The 17,317-nt window shown below is 38.4% G+C and overlaps 1 protein-coding gene across 1 annotated transcript; it reads right to left on the bottom strand.

Annotated features, from left to right (window-relative positions):
* Positions 1-3,053: 3,053 nt before the first annotated feature.
* Positions 3,054-10,600, bottom strand: LOC140891726 (ras-related protein YPT3). The gene is made up of 2 exons (XM_073300346.1): positions 10,193-10,600; positions 3,054-3,794 (listed from the first exon to the last, which is right to left on the bottom strand). Exons 1-2 carry the CDS (start codon positions 10,411-10,413, stop codon positions 3,362-3,364), a joined length of 654 nt encoding a protein of 217 aa, XP_073156447.1. The 5' UTR covers positions 10,414-10,600; the 3' UTR covers positions 3,054-3,361.
* Between the last annotated feature and the right edge of the window lie 6,717 nt (positions 10,601-17,317).

Here is a 17,317-nt window from a genome sequence, read left to right as displayed (position 1 = left end):
AGTGAGGACTTAGTGTTTTTAGAAGTCGGTTTGTAATTCGAACTTGTTTTGTATTCGGGTTGTAATCTAGAACCGAAGCATGTTCTACTGGTTTCAATAATGTATAACTCTAGATCTACCTTGTACTATTTATGCATGTTTTATAAGTTTGTAGCATTTTAGAATTGAAGAATTGGATTGTGTTAGCATGGAATCTTTTCTGCGGAAGCTTTTATTCTGCTGGTGCAATAGGGCACGGACCCCGTGCCACGTCCATGCAAGGGTCCGTGCCCCCTCGCAAGTTTGGAGTGTGCCTTTGTTTCGAGTGCACGGACCCCGTGCCACCTCCGGGTGAGGGTCCGTGTGGTCGGGCAGAAACTCAAGTTTTTAGTGCATTGATTCCGCACGGACTCGGACATGGAGGTGGTGCGGGGTCCGTGTGCCCTTCAGTTAAATGCACGGACCCGTGCACGGATGTGTGCACGGGTTTCGGGCATGTTCTTTGAAAAAAAAATCTCTTTTTTTTATGGTTTTTAATCTTGGATCTTGTATGCTTAATTATTGTTTAATCCGATATTAGATGTTTAGAACCGATGTCTCACAATTATATAGTACTTGTTATTACTGGATGGAATATGCAGAGCCTCTAGGCTTACAAGATTTAAATGGAGTGCAGGTGAAAATGATTTTATAGTTGATGATGTGGTCACTACTGGCGGTGAGAACGTCTGAGTATCCACTGCAGCCAGTACACCCGTGACCATCGCACGTTTATGATACGATTATTTATGAGATTTTTAAGACGTTATTATTATTTATTCCACACATGAATAGTAATTATATTTATGGGTTTGCATGGTTTTGAGAATTTTTACATATGTATGAGATTTACGTATGCATGGATTTTAATTATGTTTAAGTATTTAATTTAATTGCATGAAAATATATATTATATATTATATTTTATGAAAAACTATTTTATGTATACATATTTTAAAGTTATTATGTATTATATTTTATGAAGAATCAATTTAAGTATAAATACATATATATATATATATATATATATATATATATATATATGGGCATATATGTATCATCAATATTTTAAAGTAAATAAATTATATAAAAAATTTAGTAGTAGTATCAGATCGTTTCAATATTAATACCCTATATATAATATAATCGATAATTATCAATAAAACATAAGAAATCCCATAAGTTTGTTATACAATCCATAATATTTTCTTTGCTTTCAAAATATACAACCTATCAAAAGATAAAAAAAAAATTAAATCATTCTAATTTCTTAATTGATTTAAAATTCAACTTTTAAAAGTAAAAAAAAATTTCATAAAAATTCAAAATACCTGATAAATATTAAATATACATGTATATATATATTACAAAATTTTGATATATATATATAGTTTTGATCTCACGCACCCACGTGCACCCGTGCCCAAAACAACTCTGATTGCCTTGAAATTTTCACGGTAGGGTCGTCTCAAAAATAAAAATCCAACGATTTATCATATGATACAAATTTCAATTTCGGTGGTCGGCAATGTGAAGATGACCTTAAATTTCATATTTCACCTAATTTTCGACCATCTTTAAATTTTCGAACACTGAGATTGAAATTTGTATCGTATGATACATCATTGAATTCGCATTTTTGAGACGACCATATCATGAAAATTTCAGGACAATCGGAATTGTTTTGGGCACGGGTGCACGTGGATTCCCCCACCCTAAGGTGCGTGGAATCAAATATATATATATATATATATATATATATATATATATATATATATATATATATATATATATAACATAATCGAAATATTCGATAAATGATATATATATATTACCAAATTTAGCTTTCTATATTTGTATGTATGTATATATATATGTATGTTTGTATATACACATATATATAATATAAACTTGATGAAATGATCATATTTTTTAATACAATTGTTGATGATCCGGTGATTGTGGATCTTCAAATGTGTCGTGCAAGAAGATTTAGGGGTGAAGTACGCGTTTCAAATACATTTTATGTCACCAAGATGATATTAAATGGTAAATTCGATGAAATATTTGAATTTCGAAAAATATATTCTTATTCTTATATTACTTCTTTTTGTTGAAAATTTTAATTTTTCTTTTGGTTTTTTTACATAAAGTAAAGTAAAAATGTTAATACGTGATGGTAAGAGCAACCAGAAAAATTAAACAAAAATTGTATTTAAGGAAGTTTTTTAAAATTTATAAGATAATTTTTTTGTTTTTTAATTGTAAAATATATGATCCATATAGCTAATTTGTATTTCAAATATTCGTTCAAATGTTCATGCTTACTATTTTTTATCATTAATTGTATACATTAAAACCATGTGCATCACATGACAAATGTTTTATTTAAGGAAGTTTTTTTTTTTTTTTTTTTTGTAGTTTTTGTAAGTACTTTTTTTCACATTATTAATATTAGTCATTGTAAAATTAAATTTGTTTGCATTTTAATTTCATAGTCAAAATTTTCATATTATCCAATTTTAATCATCTTACACTGTTACACAAGAGATATAATCCGTGCATCTCACGTGTGAAATACTAATTATTAATTAAATACAAGTTGATAAATTTTAACTTATATGAGTATTTTTTTTATCCTACATATAATCAATTTGAAATTATATTTAATAAATTTAAAATTATATAAATTTTGACGGATCCAACGGGTCTAACTCGGATTGGACCCATCGGGTTTGCATGACGGGACGGGTCCTGGGTTTGGCCAAACCCACCTCAGACCAGCCCCGTTGCCATCCCTAGACTATAAACTATAAACGGTTATTTGACATGGTCTGGACCGGTTTCACGTCGAACCAATTCGGTTCAAACGGGTTTTGAAAACATGACCCAAAAATACAAATTCCAAGTTCACTTTTAGAGTAAAATTATACTTGATACAAAAGCACTTGATAGGCAAAGTAAAATCTTGTTTTTTTTTTTATTTTTTATTATTTTTCATATAAAATCATTACGCTTATTATAAAAGTAAAATCTTGTTAAATGCGACTGGAATTGATAATACTTGATCAAGATTCTGTAACCATAGACAGACAGGAAATACATTAAAGCACCACCAATTTCCTTAACATTCCCATACCTCGATAAGAAAGCTATCAGTTTATACTACTATCAAGATAGAGTTTTCACCAAAGCCCCGTTTCTACTTTTTCGAGATCCATATATTCTTATAGTAAACAAAAAGATATCTAGTTGAAATGAGGGTGCCCCCGAGTGCTGTATTGATGTACAGAAAAAGAAATGCGATAGGGAGTAAAATTACCCTCAAACCATGCCCATGAGCCTAGTTTGAGCAGCATCCATATCTCTTCCAAACAGAAGCTTCATCTTTGATATTGATTGTTTCCCCCTTCGTCGGAACAGAAGTAGCAGTTTCATCGCCGGCCTCAACAGCTTTCCGGCTTACAATTTGATGAATCTGAGCAAGAACTTCAGAAAATGCCTTGTCCACGTTTGTTGCTTCCAAAGCAGAAGTTTCCATGAAGTAGAGAGACTCCCTCTCCGCTAAATCTTTGCCATCGTCAGTAGAAACAGCCACGAGATGTCGAAGATCAGATTTGTTTCCGATGAGCATGACTACTATATTTGGGTCGGTGTGATCCCTCAATTCTTTGAGCCATCTCAGAACATTCTCAAAAGTGGGACGTCTAGTCACATCATACACTAGCAAAGCACCAACAGCTCCTCGATAGTAAGCGCTAGTAATGGCACGATACCTGAAGAGTAGAATTGTAGCTCATTAAAGCTGAAGCAGTGCAATGCTAAAACCTAAGTCAGAACTGCTTTGATGAAATATGAAGTGGAAAATATTTAATTTTCACTTCAATTGTTTAAGAGAAAACTTAAGAAGAAAAGCATCGTACACAAACTATCCACAATATACTAAATAAATGCAACAGGCTGCATAATCGACAGCTACGAGTAGACACATAACAAAAACTGTACAAAAATACAATATTAAGCCCACCGTTCTCTGAAAACAAATGTTATCTTCAGTTTCACTTGTAAAGAAAAAAAAATCAATGATGAACGACTACCCCATTTGGATAATTGACAACGAATACGAGGAATCTGAAAAATTGTGAATCTGAAATATGGGTGTAAAACATAGACGACTAACAAAGAGAGTATCATCATGTGAGGTAGACAACCATCATAAAGCCAATCAAGGTAACACTCGTACATAATTTATTCAATAGGAATATGAATTGACATGAAGATATTAATTGTTTTAACCTTAAAAAATGGCTTCTTACGAAGGCCAGATCCATTAAAACACTTTTTCACCATTCTAACCGACCGCGTGATTTCAATGCCAAAAGCTCTAGTGCTGATGCCTCGATTACAGACTATTGAACAATTTATGCATAATAGTTTTTTCAGTTTCTTGATTGAGGACAAGCAAAGGCTTAACAGCAGGGTAGTTGATAAGTATGAAATATATAATCTCTTCGTGCTTGCATTTCTGGGGACAATGAGAGATGATAATACAGTAGAAGAAAAAGGAAAAGAATAAAGAACGCAAAATTACAACAAACCAGCTCAGGAATACTACAAATAAATGGCGATCCAGGAGCATATGACAATCTGGTGCCCAACACTACCATGGACACAGATGGGGAGTGGATCGCACCATCAATACAGGACATTTTCAGAAAGCTAGAATCAAAATAGGAAGATAGGGTCGTTATATATATGTATGTGTATGTGTGTATCTGACAAAACATCAAATGAATCAACCAACTTACTGCAATAAAGATGCACGATGTATCAGCACCATCATTGGCCATCAGAGTATCACCCATAACTCGTAAAATAACCACCAAAATATTAAGATGATATTACGCATTTCAGCAACTAATCTAAATATCTTGAATGAAAAAGGCCATGAATTTAAATGGAATGGACTAACAAAGGCCCAAAATGTCAATAATGAGTTACATTAGTTTTGGCTTTGCTCTACCTTATCGCTTTATCAAAGTGTGTGAAATTCAAGATCCTGAATGATGCATACTACGCTGATGACGGTAGAGATGTTACACTATCAAATTCCAGTTAACATTCCGCAAGTCAACAAGGTGATGCATTTACTGCAATATGCAATAAAACCAACATCATGTTGTCTTTGATTGTTAGGGTTATCATGAAATTTATTTAAGTCATCAACACATCACATTAATCTTAAATATTAACAAGAAAGAGTGTCTTTTTATTAGAAATCCTACTGTGGTTTTCAAGCCCATGCATCAGACAGTTCAACAGAGGAAATGGTAGCCTCAGGTTATTGTGATGAGCATGATCTTAACAAAGAGAATCTTCAAGTAACATTTCAGAATCCAAACAACTAGGCTTCATAAATACAATATGATCTCACTTCAATTCAATGGCATAGGAATGATAAGTGCAAAATTTTTACTGGTATTCATTAAGGTCAGTATAAGTATGGTATGGCCCTTGGTAAACGATCTAGTTGTAGGGCGATTGAGTGGTTGATCCTTCAACTCATTAAACGTTTTGTGGGTTTTTCTGCCTTTTCCACTTATTTTGGATGAAGTAAGTTTAGAGGCTCGTTTTCTCAAGAGAACCTCAAGATCTTGCTGCAAGAATTTAGAATATTACTCTCCTCCTTTATTCCACTTCTTTTCTCTTAAATACAAATAGGAAACTATTTCAATAAGGAAACCAAGACTAATCATGCAACAAAAAATTAGAAAGAACAATAAATTAGGAAACTGGAATCCTATAGTTTTTAAAGCTAATTGAAATCTTTATTCCTGAACCTGGAATGTTGTTTGTCATCCTTAAGGCAGCGTTTGGTAAGGGTGATAATTGCATGATTATCACGTAATCCAACGTTTGAAACGATTTTTGCACACATTGAGATAACTATGGGCCCGGCACAATTCTACTGTATGGGCTTGAAAAGGCTGGAAAATGAAACCCACGTGCGAGCAAGTATTACGAATCCTGATTTCTACAGTACACGGGAGAATTATGGTAAATTACCAATTTCTCCCTTTGCCCTAATATACCAACGAACCCCCAAATTCAAAATCCCTCCCACCAACAATACGCTCTGGCGAAAAGTTCTTCACGTCTTTCACAGATCTGCAGCGATTTCCCCACAAGCAAATGAAGAGGTGAATCGTTGCCTCACATCGGTATTTTTTAGAGGATGAGTTTAGGATAACAGACCTTAACAGTCGACGTTGCAGATGTTGGAGGAGAAGACGACGGTGCGTAGGAGAACTTCACGGTAATGTTGGAAAGAACTTTCAACAGTACATTGGGCTAAAATGGTCATTCACTAACATCCTTACTTTTTTATCATCACCAATAAAAATGATACCAAACACATTTTTTTATCACACATATAACATATCTCACTTAATCAACCCAACTTGGTATACATTAATAATCACATCACACGTACCAAGCGGAGCCTAATTGTTCCCAACGTTATCCCTTGACTAAAGCTGATTCATATCCTCCTTGTTGGGCTGCTGGTTTGGACTGTTATTTGCCTTAATTCGGGCCCTTACATCAGTCCCCCATGGAGATCGTGTTTGTCCTCAAACACGAAGGGAGAAAACGAGTGGCCAAGGTATTAACGTCCTCCTCCAAGAGTGTTGTTTCCAGCAATATATATGGGGGTTTGAGGTTCGATTCTCCTTGCCATTTAACAACAGCCCCCTCCCAGAAAAATTGCATCTGCATTAGGTTGAAGTCCCATGTGATATTACCCAAAGCGCAGAGCCAATTTACTCCCATAACAGCCCCGAACCCTTTTAGCGGCAGGATGAAGAAATCCACAAGGAATAGGTGCTTTTCCAGCTTGACGGGGTACGGTATAACACACTGCTCGACAAGTTTCCCACTCACACCCATTACTGAAATGGCTCCATTTTGCATTATTTCCAGTCCTACACATGCAGCCATACTGGAATCCGAGAAGCAATGAGTGCTGCGAGAATCGATGAGGATGTGAAGAGATAATGAGTGGACGTAACCTGTTACTTGCATTGTGCGGGTATCGGTAGCTCCCATTTAATGACCCGACCCGGATCATCTACTAGCTAAACACTTATCATGCAATTTAAGTTAAATAGAAAAATCATAATCAGAGTTACAGCAAAATCTTAAACAAACGGCTAACCAGCATAATACAACTGGTAAATTAATATCCAAAGCCGGATTAAAATACAACTCAATCGAATAAACGACTTAAGTAACTACAGCAACCTTTGCATTCTCGCCTAGGTCACCTACTACGCACAGGTCCATCTGCTGAGCTACCTGCAACTGCCCCCTCGAATTGGGTGTCCATGAAAAACAACACAGACATGAGCGACCCTTGTTCAGAACGTAAAGTACGAGTATAAAACTCATATGATGCATGCAAAATGGCGGGTACTGGTCAACTGTCTAGTCCTGCTCAATCAAGGCGCCAATGACAGTGTAGTACAATTTGGGGTCAACTCTGCTGGATACATCCCCAAACTCGTCAAGATCACCGTACCGTCAGTCCCTGTCATCATGACGTCTCCCGGTGTCTGACAATATAACAAGAAAATAGGGTTGAACGACCCTACTAGAAAAGCTATCTCGAAGGAGATTCGACTCAACATGAATATGCACATGTAACATAATATATCAAAGTAGTAAAACATGAATCATGACACATAATATGCAACATATAAGCATGCATACTTGCTGGCTATCTTAGTCAGTACTTCACATACCTCAACAACTGTCCTAGATATACAAGCATCTACAGTTCATCATTACAAGTCAAGATAATTACTCATCACTAATACTGATCTAAAAGCTTTAACTAAGCTAATAGATACTCTCTAATAATACTATAGATCTCGGACTATATTTGCGTCCGTCGTCAGCTCGCTGATGGTGAAAGCCCTGACTCTGTCATAGCTCCGCTGCAAGCCCCGCAGCAACTCGCTATCGCCTGACCCTTAAGTATAAGGCTAAAACCCTAAGAATTATATTGAACCAACACTCACACACTCAAACACACACTGATTGTGAGAAACTCGACCCCATTTATAGACCAAGTTCGGAAGCTCCGAACTTGCATGTTTGCCACTTCTCGAAATGCCTTTGATCGGAAGCTCCGACTTGTTTCTTTGAAAGTTCCGATCATCTTCGGAAGCTCTGATCTGCATGTTTTCTCACGTGTCTACACACACTTGACACGTCGATAGTGCGTATGGCCTAACTCGTCGGACGTTCCAATCTGTGTTCGGCAGTTCCAATCTCGACACTGAGCTTCCTAACTCAATCAGTTCCTCCGATATGATCGGATCCACCGATCTATACTTGTCCAAGTTCGGTGGTTCCGAACCACCCAAACCCACTTTGTACTATAGCCCATTTTCGATCAATCCTGATGTGGAGGTAACAGGTATTGAGACGGTGCATCTCTCACTAAACAACTCCCAATATCCGAACTTATTATAAGTTAAAATATGTTAACACATACAAAAATCTACACACTACATCTTATCAACTGCATGAACAAGATTTTCAAAATACGCACGTATAAAAAAAATGGAAGGTAGACGTCAAAGAGATTCTGCAAGTATTATAAGTAGCACCATGCTGAAGATTTAAGTGATATAATCAATTATATAATAGAATCTTAGTTCGGCACAATGTTTCTCAATATGAAACTTGCACCAGTTTAAATAGCCGGAATTCAGAAAAATAAAAAGAAAAGTCACGAAAAAAATGGATACGTCGAGGTGGCAGAAGTTTATTTCATTAAATCAACACAGCAAAACCACAACAAAAACATGCAAAAAAGTCAAATGAAAATTCGAAGATCAAGTCATTCGAAACATTTTTTGCCTCCATAAAAACATACTTAAAAACACATACTGAACATGCGAATTAACCTCAGATCCCTTCAAATTAAGGATACAAACTAAACAAAAGGTAGTATATCACCCATTGTATGTTTTAAAAAACTCGTACCGCGAAACAGCAAAGTAATTAATCACTGGGAACCATAAAAACAAAATCAAGAAAAGGGATTCATGTGAAAAAAGATACAAGGGATGTACATGATTAGACAACTTTCAAATCCCAAATAAAAACAGTCAAAATTTCACTCAATACAACTTCATCTATATGTAAAAATAAAAAAGAATGTAAGATAAGCAGCAATAAAGCATCCAGCCATCCACAATTCCAAAACATTTTTTAGTTCAAACATAGTAGACATACAGAAATCTATACAAAATATGAACAGATAGTGCTTATGAATTCCGATGAAAATTCAAGATCAAAACCACCCTGAGCTGCATCACATATGTGAACCAGAACAGAGTTTCAGATACATGAATTAATGGATACATGTGATATATTTGTTTTTCACATGATGACAATAAGAATGGAAATTATTCGGGCATATATACCGATTCAAAATGTCCAAAGTATTAACTTAAGCGTTGAAAGATGATATACATTTTTCGATCATACCAATAGAATTGATGTTTAAACACAGAACTCCACACCTTGAGCTATCATAACCAAAGGATATGTCAGTTGAAATTTAATCATAAAGAAAGGTTAAGGCAGAGAAAATAATCTTCAAATAGTTAAATTCAAATCTCAAGATAGAACAGACCCATGAAGCAGAAAACAAGAAGAATAGACCCATGAAGCAGAAAACAAGAAACTATAAATTCCAATTTATGGCGGAGAAAACAGCAATACAGTAGTGCGTCGGAATCCACACTGAAGGCCATAACACTTGGTCGGCTCACTAAGGCTCATTTTTGTATGAATAAAAACTGAAGCCAAACATCTACTGCTGCGATCACGGAATGGAATTTACAGGAGAATAAACTAAATAAATTAGAACGGAAACAAATACAGGCATCATTATAGGTAAACCAGCTACAGCCCGTATTATCTTCCCCCCAAAAAAACCAGAAATGAACATTTCAAATAGTTGCCACTTCCAACAAACAATCATCATAGACAAATCAAAGCATGGCTATACATAACCCAGAAAAAAACAAACAAACATACATACACCAAATTTCAACCAAGCTAGAATGACTTGAAAGAAGGGTCGAAGAGGAGTGACCTTTCTTGGCCAGCAGTGTCCCAAATCTGAGCTTTAATAACTTTACCATCAATATGAAGGCTTCTGGTTGCAAACTCAACGCCAATAGTGGATTTGGACTCCAGATTGAACTCATTCTTGGTGAATCTCGATAAAAGATTGGATTTTCCAACACCTGAATCACCAATCAGAACAAGCTTGAACAAATAATCATAATCTTCATCTGCCCTGTAGCCCGCCATGTGGTTTTCTTGCCCTGGCCGACTGGGTTGGATTAATGCTTTTATGGAAGGGGAATAAAGGGTTCTTCCGGAAGCAACTTTTATTTTCTTTCTTTTTGATTTGATTTGATTTGATTTGGTTTGAAATGGAGGTGGTGGAGTTGCGACTGTGGTCGGGGGTTTCCGCTAGATTCTTGGCCAAAGCGCCTAACCAAAAAAAAGGCATACTTGTGCTCAATTTACTAGAAGACCCCGAATGGTTTGGATTTCTTTTTTTTTTTTTAAACAAAAACAAAAACAAAATTATTTATATGGATTATGAATTTATGATAAACTTTTATTTGAGAATCACAAATTGTTATCTTTTTTTAAATATAAAAATCAGAGTTTTCAAATTAATAATTATAATAATAAGACCGTCAAAATAATAATAATAATAATAAGAATAATAATAATAATAATTTTTTCATCAAAGAAATAAAATATTCAACCTAGAATTCAGTAAAATCATTTCGAAGTTGTTGTATTCTTGACTAAGGGATGCGGTCGGGAGACTTATTTCTCAGAATCAGAGTGGCTTTGTGCCGGGTCGGATGATCTCTGATAATATCCTTCTTGCACAAGAGCTCACTCACAGTCTTAATCTACCTGCCCGTGGTGGCAATGTTATTTTGAAATTGGACATGGCTAAGGCTTATGATAGAGTCCAATGGTCGTTTCTTTTGGAGGTCCTCAGACGTTTTGGATTTTTTGAGAAGGTCGTGAGGATGGTGAGGGCTTGCATCTCTTTTTGCAAGTTTTCGGTTAACGTAAATGGTACCCCCGCTGGTTTCTTTGCTTCTTCGAGGGGGTTGAGACAGGGAGACCCTTTGTCCCCCTTTCTCTTCATTCTGGGGGCGGAGTACTTATCACGTGGTCTGGACAGGCTGTTTCTTCATAATCCTTATATGAGGTATCGTTCTGGTTGTGATCTGTCTATCTCCCATCTGGCCTATGCTGATGATGTCATCATTTTTGCCAATGGGGGATCTCGAGGTATGAAGTGCCTCAAAGATTTCTTGGCTCATTATGAGAACTGTTCGGGCCAATTGGTGAATGTGACCAAGAGTGCCATGATATTTCCTCCGGGTTGGTCCGTTCGTCACCGATCCCGTTTGTTGCGCATCACAGGGTTTGCGGAGGGACAGCTGCCCTTGAGATACCTTGGAGCTCCGCTTTTCCGTGGGAACCGTAAGTGCTCTTTGTTTGAGCCTCTTCTGAAGTCGGTTCGGAAAAAAGCTAGAAGGCTGGGAGAATCGCTCCCTTGCTCCTGGGAGTAGGATAACCCTGATTAGTAGTGTGCTCCTCTCGATCCCGATCTATCTCTGTCAGGTGATTCAGCCTCCTTTGGTTGTATTGGAGAGACTGGAGCTTATTTTTAATGCCTTTCTTTGGGGCTCTAGACCCTTGGAGAAGAAGTGGCATTGGGCTCACGGGTCTCGCGCCTGTCTCCCAGTGAAAGAAGGGGGCCTTGGCTTTCGCAGGCTGAAAGACATTGTTGACAGCTTTTCTACTGGGCGAGATTCCTTTCGAGGAAGTATTGCCGGACTGTGAACCCTAACTGTGCTCCATCTCATGGGACCATTTCTCCAGCTTGGCGGCGATTGCTCAAGATTAGGCCTCGTGCGGAGACTGGTATCCGGTGGAGGATTGGTCACAGTGAGGTATCTTTTTGGGATGATACCTGGTTGGGTGATGTACCTCTGTCGAGCAGGTGTGATGTCAGAGGGTGTAGTGACCCGTATCCAGAATTAATGATTAATTAATCGTGTGATCATTTTTTGATTTATTAATACATGATTAAGGAAGTCTCTGTTGGATTCACGGACTTCAGAAATTGATTCAGAATGATCGGAAATGGCCCGAATGGTGACCAAGAATGGAAGCAACGTTCATGAACGGAAGCAACATTTTGGCAGTGATGTCATCCGTGACGTCAAAAATATTACGTCATTGCTTACGCATTGATGGGATATCGGAAGCAACGATGGGGATCGGAAGCAACGTTCGTCAGGCAGAACGGACGCAACCTTGAGGAACGGACGTTCCGTTCCGTGTCTATAAATAGAGGGTCCGAGAATTTATTTCTTGCACCTCTTTCCTCTCTTCTCTCTCGATTTCTTAGCCTTCTAACTCAGATCTAGGGAAATCTAAGCATCCTATTGGGATTCCGGAAGTGGCATAGCGATCCAGGCGTCGTAGCGGAGCTGTGGCTTAGTTTGGAGGCAATTGTCATCACTGGGCTGACGACGGATGCAGGTATAGCTATGGTCTCCTTAAATTATTTAGGAGTATGAAATAGCTTAGTTAAGGCTTTTAGAGCTTAATTAATGATTCATGGGTATTTGCATTGTAGAGCTGATGTAGGCTTGGAACCTAGAGTGAGACTGCTAGGACTGCCTGTAGAAAGGTACGTAAGTACTCTCTGAGATAGCCTGCGGGTTTTGCATGCTTATATGTTGCATTTGTGTGTCATATTATTATGCGGCATGTGCATATCATATTGTGCTTGTACATCTTTTGAGATGAGCTATGGAGGGCCGCTCAGCCCTGTTGGGATGGTTGATGTCAAGCGCCCCACTACCGACGGGTTAGCCGGCCCTGGCATCTGTAAGACACGGTCTACATCCGATAGGAATGAGCAGTGTACACAGGGTTTGCTCCCCGGGTTGTACCACTCATTTTCTAGGCGCCATTATTGAGCAGTTGTATACAGTTATCCCAGATATGGATACCCTGCCATTTGCATGCATCATATTTGTATGTTTTACCCGTGATTTTGTATTGATCTTAGAGCTCACGTCCAGTCTTTTCTGTGAATCTGGACACCCCATTCGACGGGGCAGGTGTAGGTGCAGGATTGAGCACCGGGAGCTTGGAGTAGCCAGTGACCAGTGAAGACAGCAAGATTTGCTGTAGGTTTTGCCTTTAGACTTATTTATTCGATTGGGTTGTGTAATCAAATTTGTTTAACCGGTTGTATTCTATCGGTCTGTTTTTATTTAAGTCTTTCGCAGCAATTTATTTAATGCATGCTTAATTATGCTCTTAACTCTGATTAGGCAGTGGATCCAGGTAGGGTCGCTACACTTATTGGTATCAGAGCGCATGCATGCAAGAGACTTGGGATATAGTATTAAGACTTTGGATTATCCTTGTAGGATTGATGAGACCTTGGAAGAGGTGATGATGCGGTGATTAGGTTGCCCGAAGACTATCATCATCGGCAGGAATTCTAAAGATTTGGCTTATGGGATTCCAGCAAGTGCAGACAGGAGCGAGAAATCGTGTCCGAGTTTTCAAGACTTCTACTCATATGGGTCCTAGCTTTGGATCGAGTACCGGATGCTAGAGGCAGTGGCAGAGGATTGGTTGGGACGCACTTGATGTTTGCATTTGTACAGTCCGTACCATGATGACACTACTCTGAAGATTCTCCAGTCGTAGTTGGAGAGATTGTCAGATAGACCTTTACCAGGGAATGCCTCGAGTGTCTAAGGCATGGCAGGTTTCGAGCGTAAGGTCATTAAAATCATGCAGAACATAGTTTTTCCAGTATGCTTGTATCGATGCGTTCGTTAGGCACACGGAAAACTTCATGTTCAAAAGCATGATTTGGTTACAAGAAAAAAGCTGACGGTAGATCGTGAGCAGAAGAGGTCGACTGACAGGCACTGACGCAGAGCATAGCTGGTTAGCGATCTTGAGTTATTTCTCCGAAAGTATTGGCAGGACGAGATACCGAGAGGATTGGTCGGAAGTATGCTTGTATCGATGCGTCGATTAGAAGCTTCATGCTCAAAAAACAAAGAATTGTACGATGATTTAAAAACTGTATTGTTGTAGTTGTAAACAATATTTCAGTTGTAATGAATCATCATACTTTGGTTGTATCATTTCAAGTTCGGTTGTACATTTCATTGTATTTTCGAAATACTGTAATTGTATTACATGAAATTGTAATAAAGAGAATTGTACATAACTTGAAGCAATGATACATGTTTTATTTATCCAATAATTCGTGAATGATTGGATGATTGTGCGAAAGGTTGGCTTGGTTTTAGCTGATTAGTGTTGAACTATTGTAGCTCATGGGATTTGAGTGGGCCGTCTATGACTGTTTGACTTGTGGTTAGTCAAGGTGTTTTCCTAGGATTGACCTAGTTAGTCAGTGGACTAAGTTAGTGCCAGTGATGAGGTGGTTCATCTGGAGGCACGGGGATATTGTTCGATTTAGAACATTTGGGCTTGTTATAGGTTGTTTCCTTAGAATAGTAGGCTGTCTGACCTTCGTTAGGTTGAGACTTGGGATGATGGGTTTTCATCAAGATGACAGGTCCAGTATATGCCGAGAGTTGTGAACTATGACCATGACTAGACGTGATGAGGCGCGACCCTATGCCTGTGTTACTCTAGGAGTCCTTGTACTTCAGAGGTTACCTGGGAGCCTTCGTGCTTCAGGATTGGCAGTGGGAAGGCTATTCAGTCTAGGGATTTGGTAGCAGTCACAACAGGGTATGACCTTGGATTAGATATCAGATTTGATATCGATGGTTCGATATCATTTGGTATGCCAAAGATATAGGTTGAGAGTTCTGCTATGGGAACCAGTTTGGGAGGGATTTCCTTGACGAGTGTGTATTTTGAGCAGATAAGTTTTTACCTTTGAGTTAGTGCTAGACGTGTGGATCTAGTAGGTGGACGAATTTCTACCAGCGATAACTAGGGGTTGTCATCAGAGTTGTGTTAAGGGTTTTCCTGCGATAGGAGTCATCCAAGAACTTGGATGGGATGTTGTTTTAAGACTTCAACTCGAATACGAGGACTACTCCATGATGATTGGCTTCATCTGTGTTGGATTATATCAAATGTTGAGGATTGTACATGACTATTTGAGATGTGAGGGAAGCGTGGCCTATGACCGTGAAGCCTTGGTGGTTGTCCAGGTGGGTTATCGTGGTAAGCTACCTTAGTCTTAAATTGTTGTACAGTCTTAACAAGGAATATGATCAGGAGAGTGTTCGAAGATTGTGGAAATCTTTGGGATTCGTTAGTTATTATTTTAGGACTTGACGAGCCGTGATGTTCATTCTGAATGAACGAGGCAAAGATAGTGAGTCCAGTGTTTGCCCTAAGCACTGTCTGATATTTTCAGAGGTTGAGCGTAGGATTTTTCATGGGATGGAAATGGGCTTAGTTTATCTTGATGTTTGCCTTGAGTGAACAAGACAACGATTGGTAGTGCTAAGGTGACACGGGAATTGTGCTAATGACTACTAGGGGCTATTGGCTAACTCTGTCAGAGTTAGATTGATTAAGTTCAGTATACGAGACAACTGTCAGTAGTAAGGCACAAGATTGTGTCGATAGGCTACTAATAGCTATTGTCTGGATTATCAAATGTGGGTGTGTTGAAACCAGAGCAATTTAGGTATTCCAAGTGTTTGGAAATAGTTCTTCGTGGCAGCTGAGTCATGGTTATTGATTGAGCCACGTAGGATGGATGATCAGTGGTTGTTTGATCGAACGAGTGTGAGCATCAGTAGTTCGACGAGATCGATATGGTAAAACCAATCACTGATGATTTGGATATAGCAATCGAGAAATACTTGGGATATTATTTTGTCTCTTAGTGCTTAGGAGATGAGTACTTGGTACAGTCTCGGATCAGGTGATGCTTTGGAGTCTCTAGGTTGCCAGAGACGAATCTACCGAAAGATTACAATTGACTTTTATGGTCAAGTTAGGTGTTAACTTGATAGGAGAAGCAAGCGAAGGAATTATAACTTTCCGGATAGTGTTTTTGTGATGATGTCTTAGTATACCGTTGGGTTTGAGATCCGACGAGAATTGTGTACTCGTATGGACATCAGTTGTCTGATCGTGAGGTGAGACATTAGCTGGGATCTAGTTCTCGAGATCCAGCAGGTGGTGTCACTAATATTTCAGCGAGCGATGTGCGATATCTCTGAAGTGACTGAGATAGTCAAGGATCGACTTAGTAGCCAACGTGGTTTGCCTTTGGGGTCGAAGATTTCTCAAGATCGTGACGGATCGAATTTGTTCTTTCGAGTCAGTAAGTCATATCCATGCAGATTGTCTGTCAAAGATATTGCGTTTTAGCAATGAACGACAATCAGAGGCATTTTGTGTGACAAGTTACTTCGAGCATAAGTGTTTTCCCGGAGTGACTAGGGAATAGATGAATTAGTCCTTTCAGCGCTAAGGCTGGTGCTCTCAGCAAAGGAGCGATTTGACTGTTGAAAATCCTTTGGGATTTAGTTTCCAAAATCTTTATGTTCAACCGTGGTAGGTTGGGACGAGCGATGATGGTATCACCAGAGACTCCGAGTTGAGTTATATCAGGCGCATGTAACTGTCGAGTTTCGAGACGAAACAGGAAGCATTTCCATATGTATGTGTACTGTGGAATGTCCCAGTCGAGCATATTGGTGGGATCTTGCCTTAGTCTTGATGTGTGCACAGTGATTGCGAGTATGTATAACTATCAGGAGGATGTCTATCGAGTGAATTCGTGGGTGAATAACCTATGGTTGAGATGATGTAGATCATCAGAGGGGTAATAAATTCTATTGCAATGTATGCGTGGCTTCACAGGCCAATGATTAGAAGATGACTTAGTGTCATTATCGGTGAGCGATGATGGTTTTCATCAAGGCATGGTGTTGAGTTATACTAAGAAACGTGAACTATGATTCGCACTGGACATGGTATTGGATTTCCAGTATTGCTTGGGAAGCTTATTTGCTTCGGTAAGGCATGAGAAGGATGACCAGTCTAGGGAATCATGATAAGCAGTTATGATGAAGTATGACTTTGTGGCAACTAGATTCTCTTGAGGAGAAATTCGGACATTGTTGTGTCA

Source organism: Henckelia pumila, chromosome 1 (assembly GCF_033568475.1).
Source record: "Henckelia pumila isolate YLH828 chromosome 1, ASM3356847v2, whole genome shotgun sequence".
Taxonomy (NCBI): domain Eukaryota; kingdom Viridiplantae; phylum Streptophyta; class Magnoliopsida; order Lamiales; family Gesneriaceae; genus Henckelia; species Henckelia pumila.
The sequence above is the reverse complement of the archived record's forward strand: the minus strand, read 5'-3'. Positions and strand labels throughout refer to the sequence as shown.

Bases quoted from the DNA above. Each gene is read 5' to 3' on its own strand.
- LOC140891726 (XM_073300346.1), bottom strand. From the start codon at position 10,413: ATGGCGGGCTACAGGGCAGATGAAGATTATGATTATTTGTTCAAGCTT. The intron at 3,795-10,192 runs GTCACTCCTCTT...TCTACTCTTCAG, and splicing joins GACACTGCTGGCCAAGAAAG to GTATCGTGCCATTACTAGCG.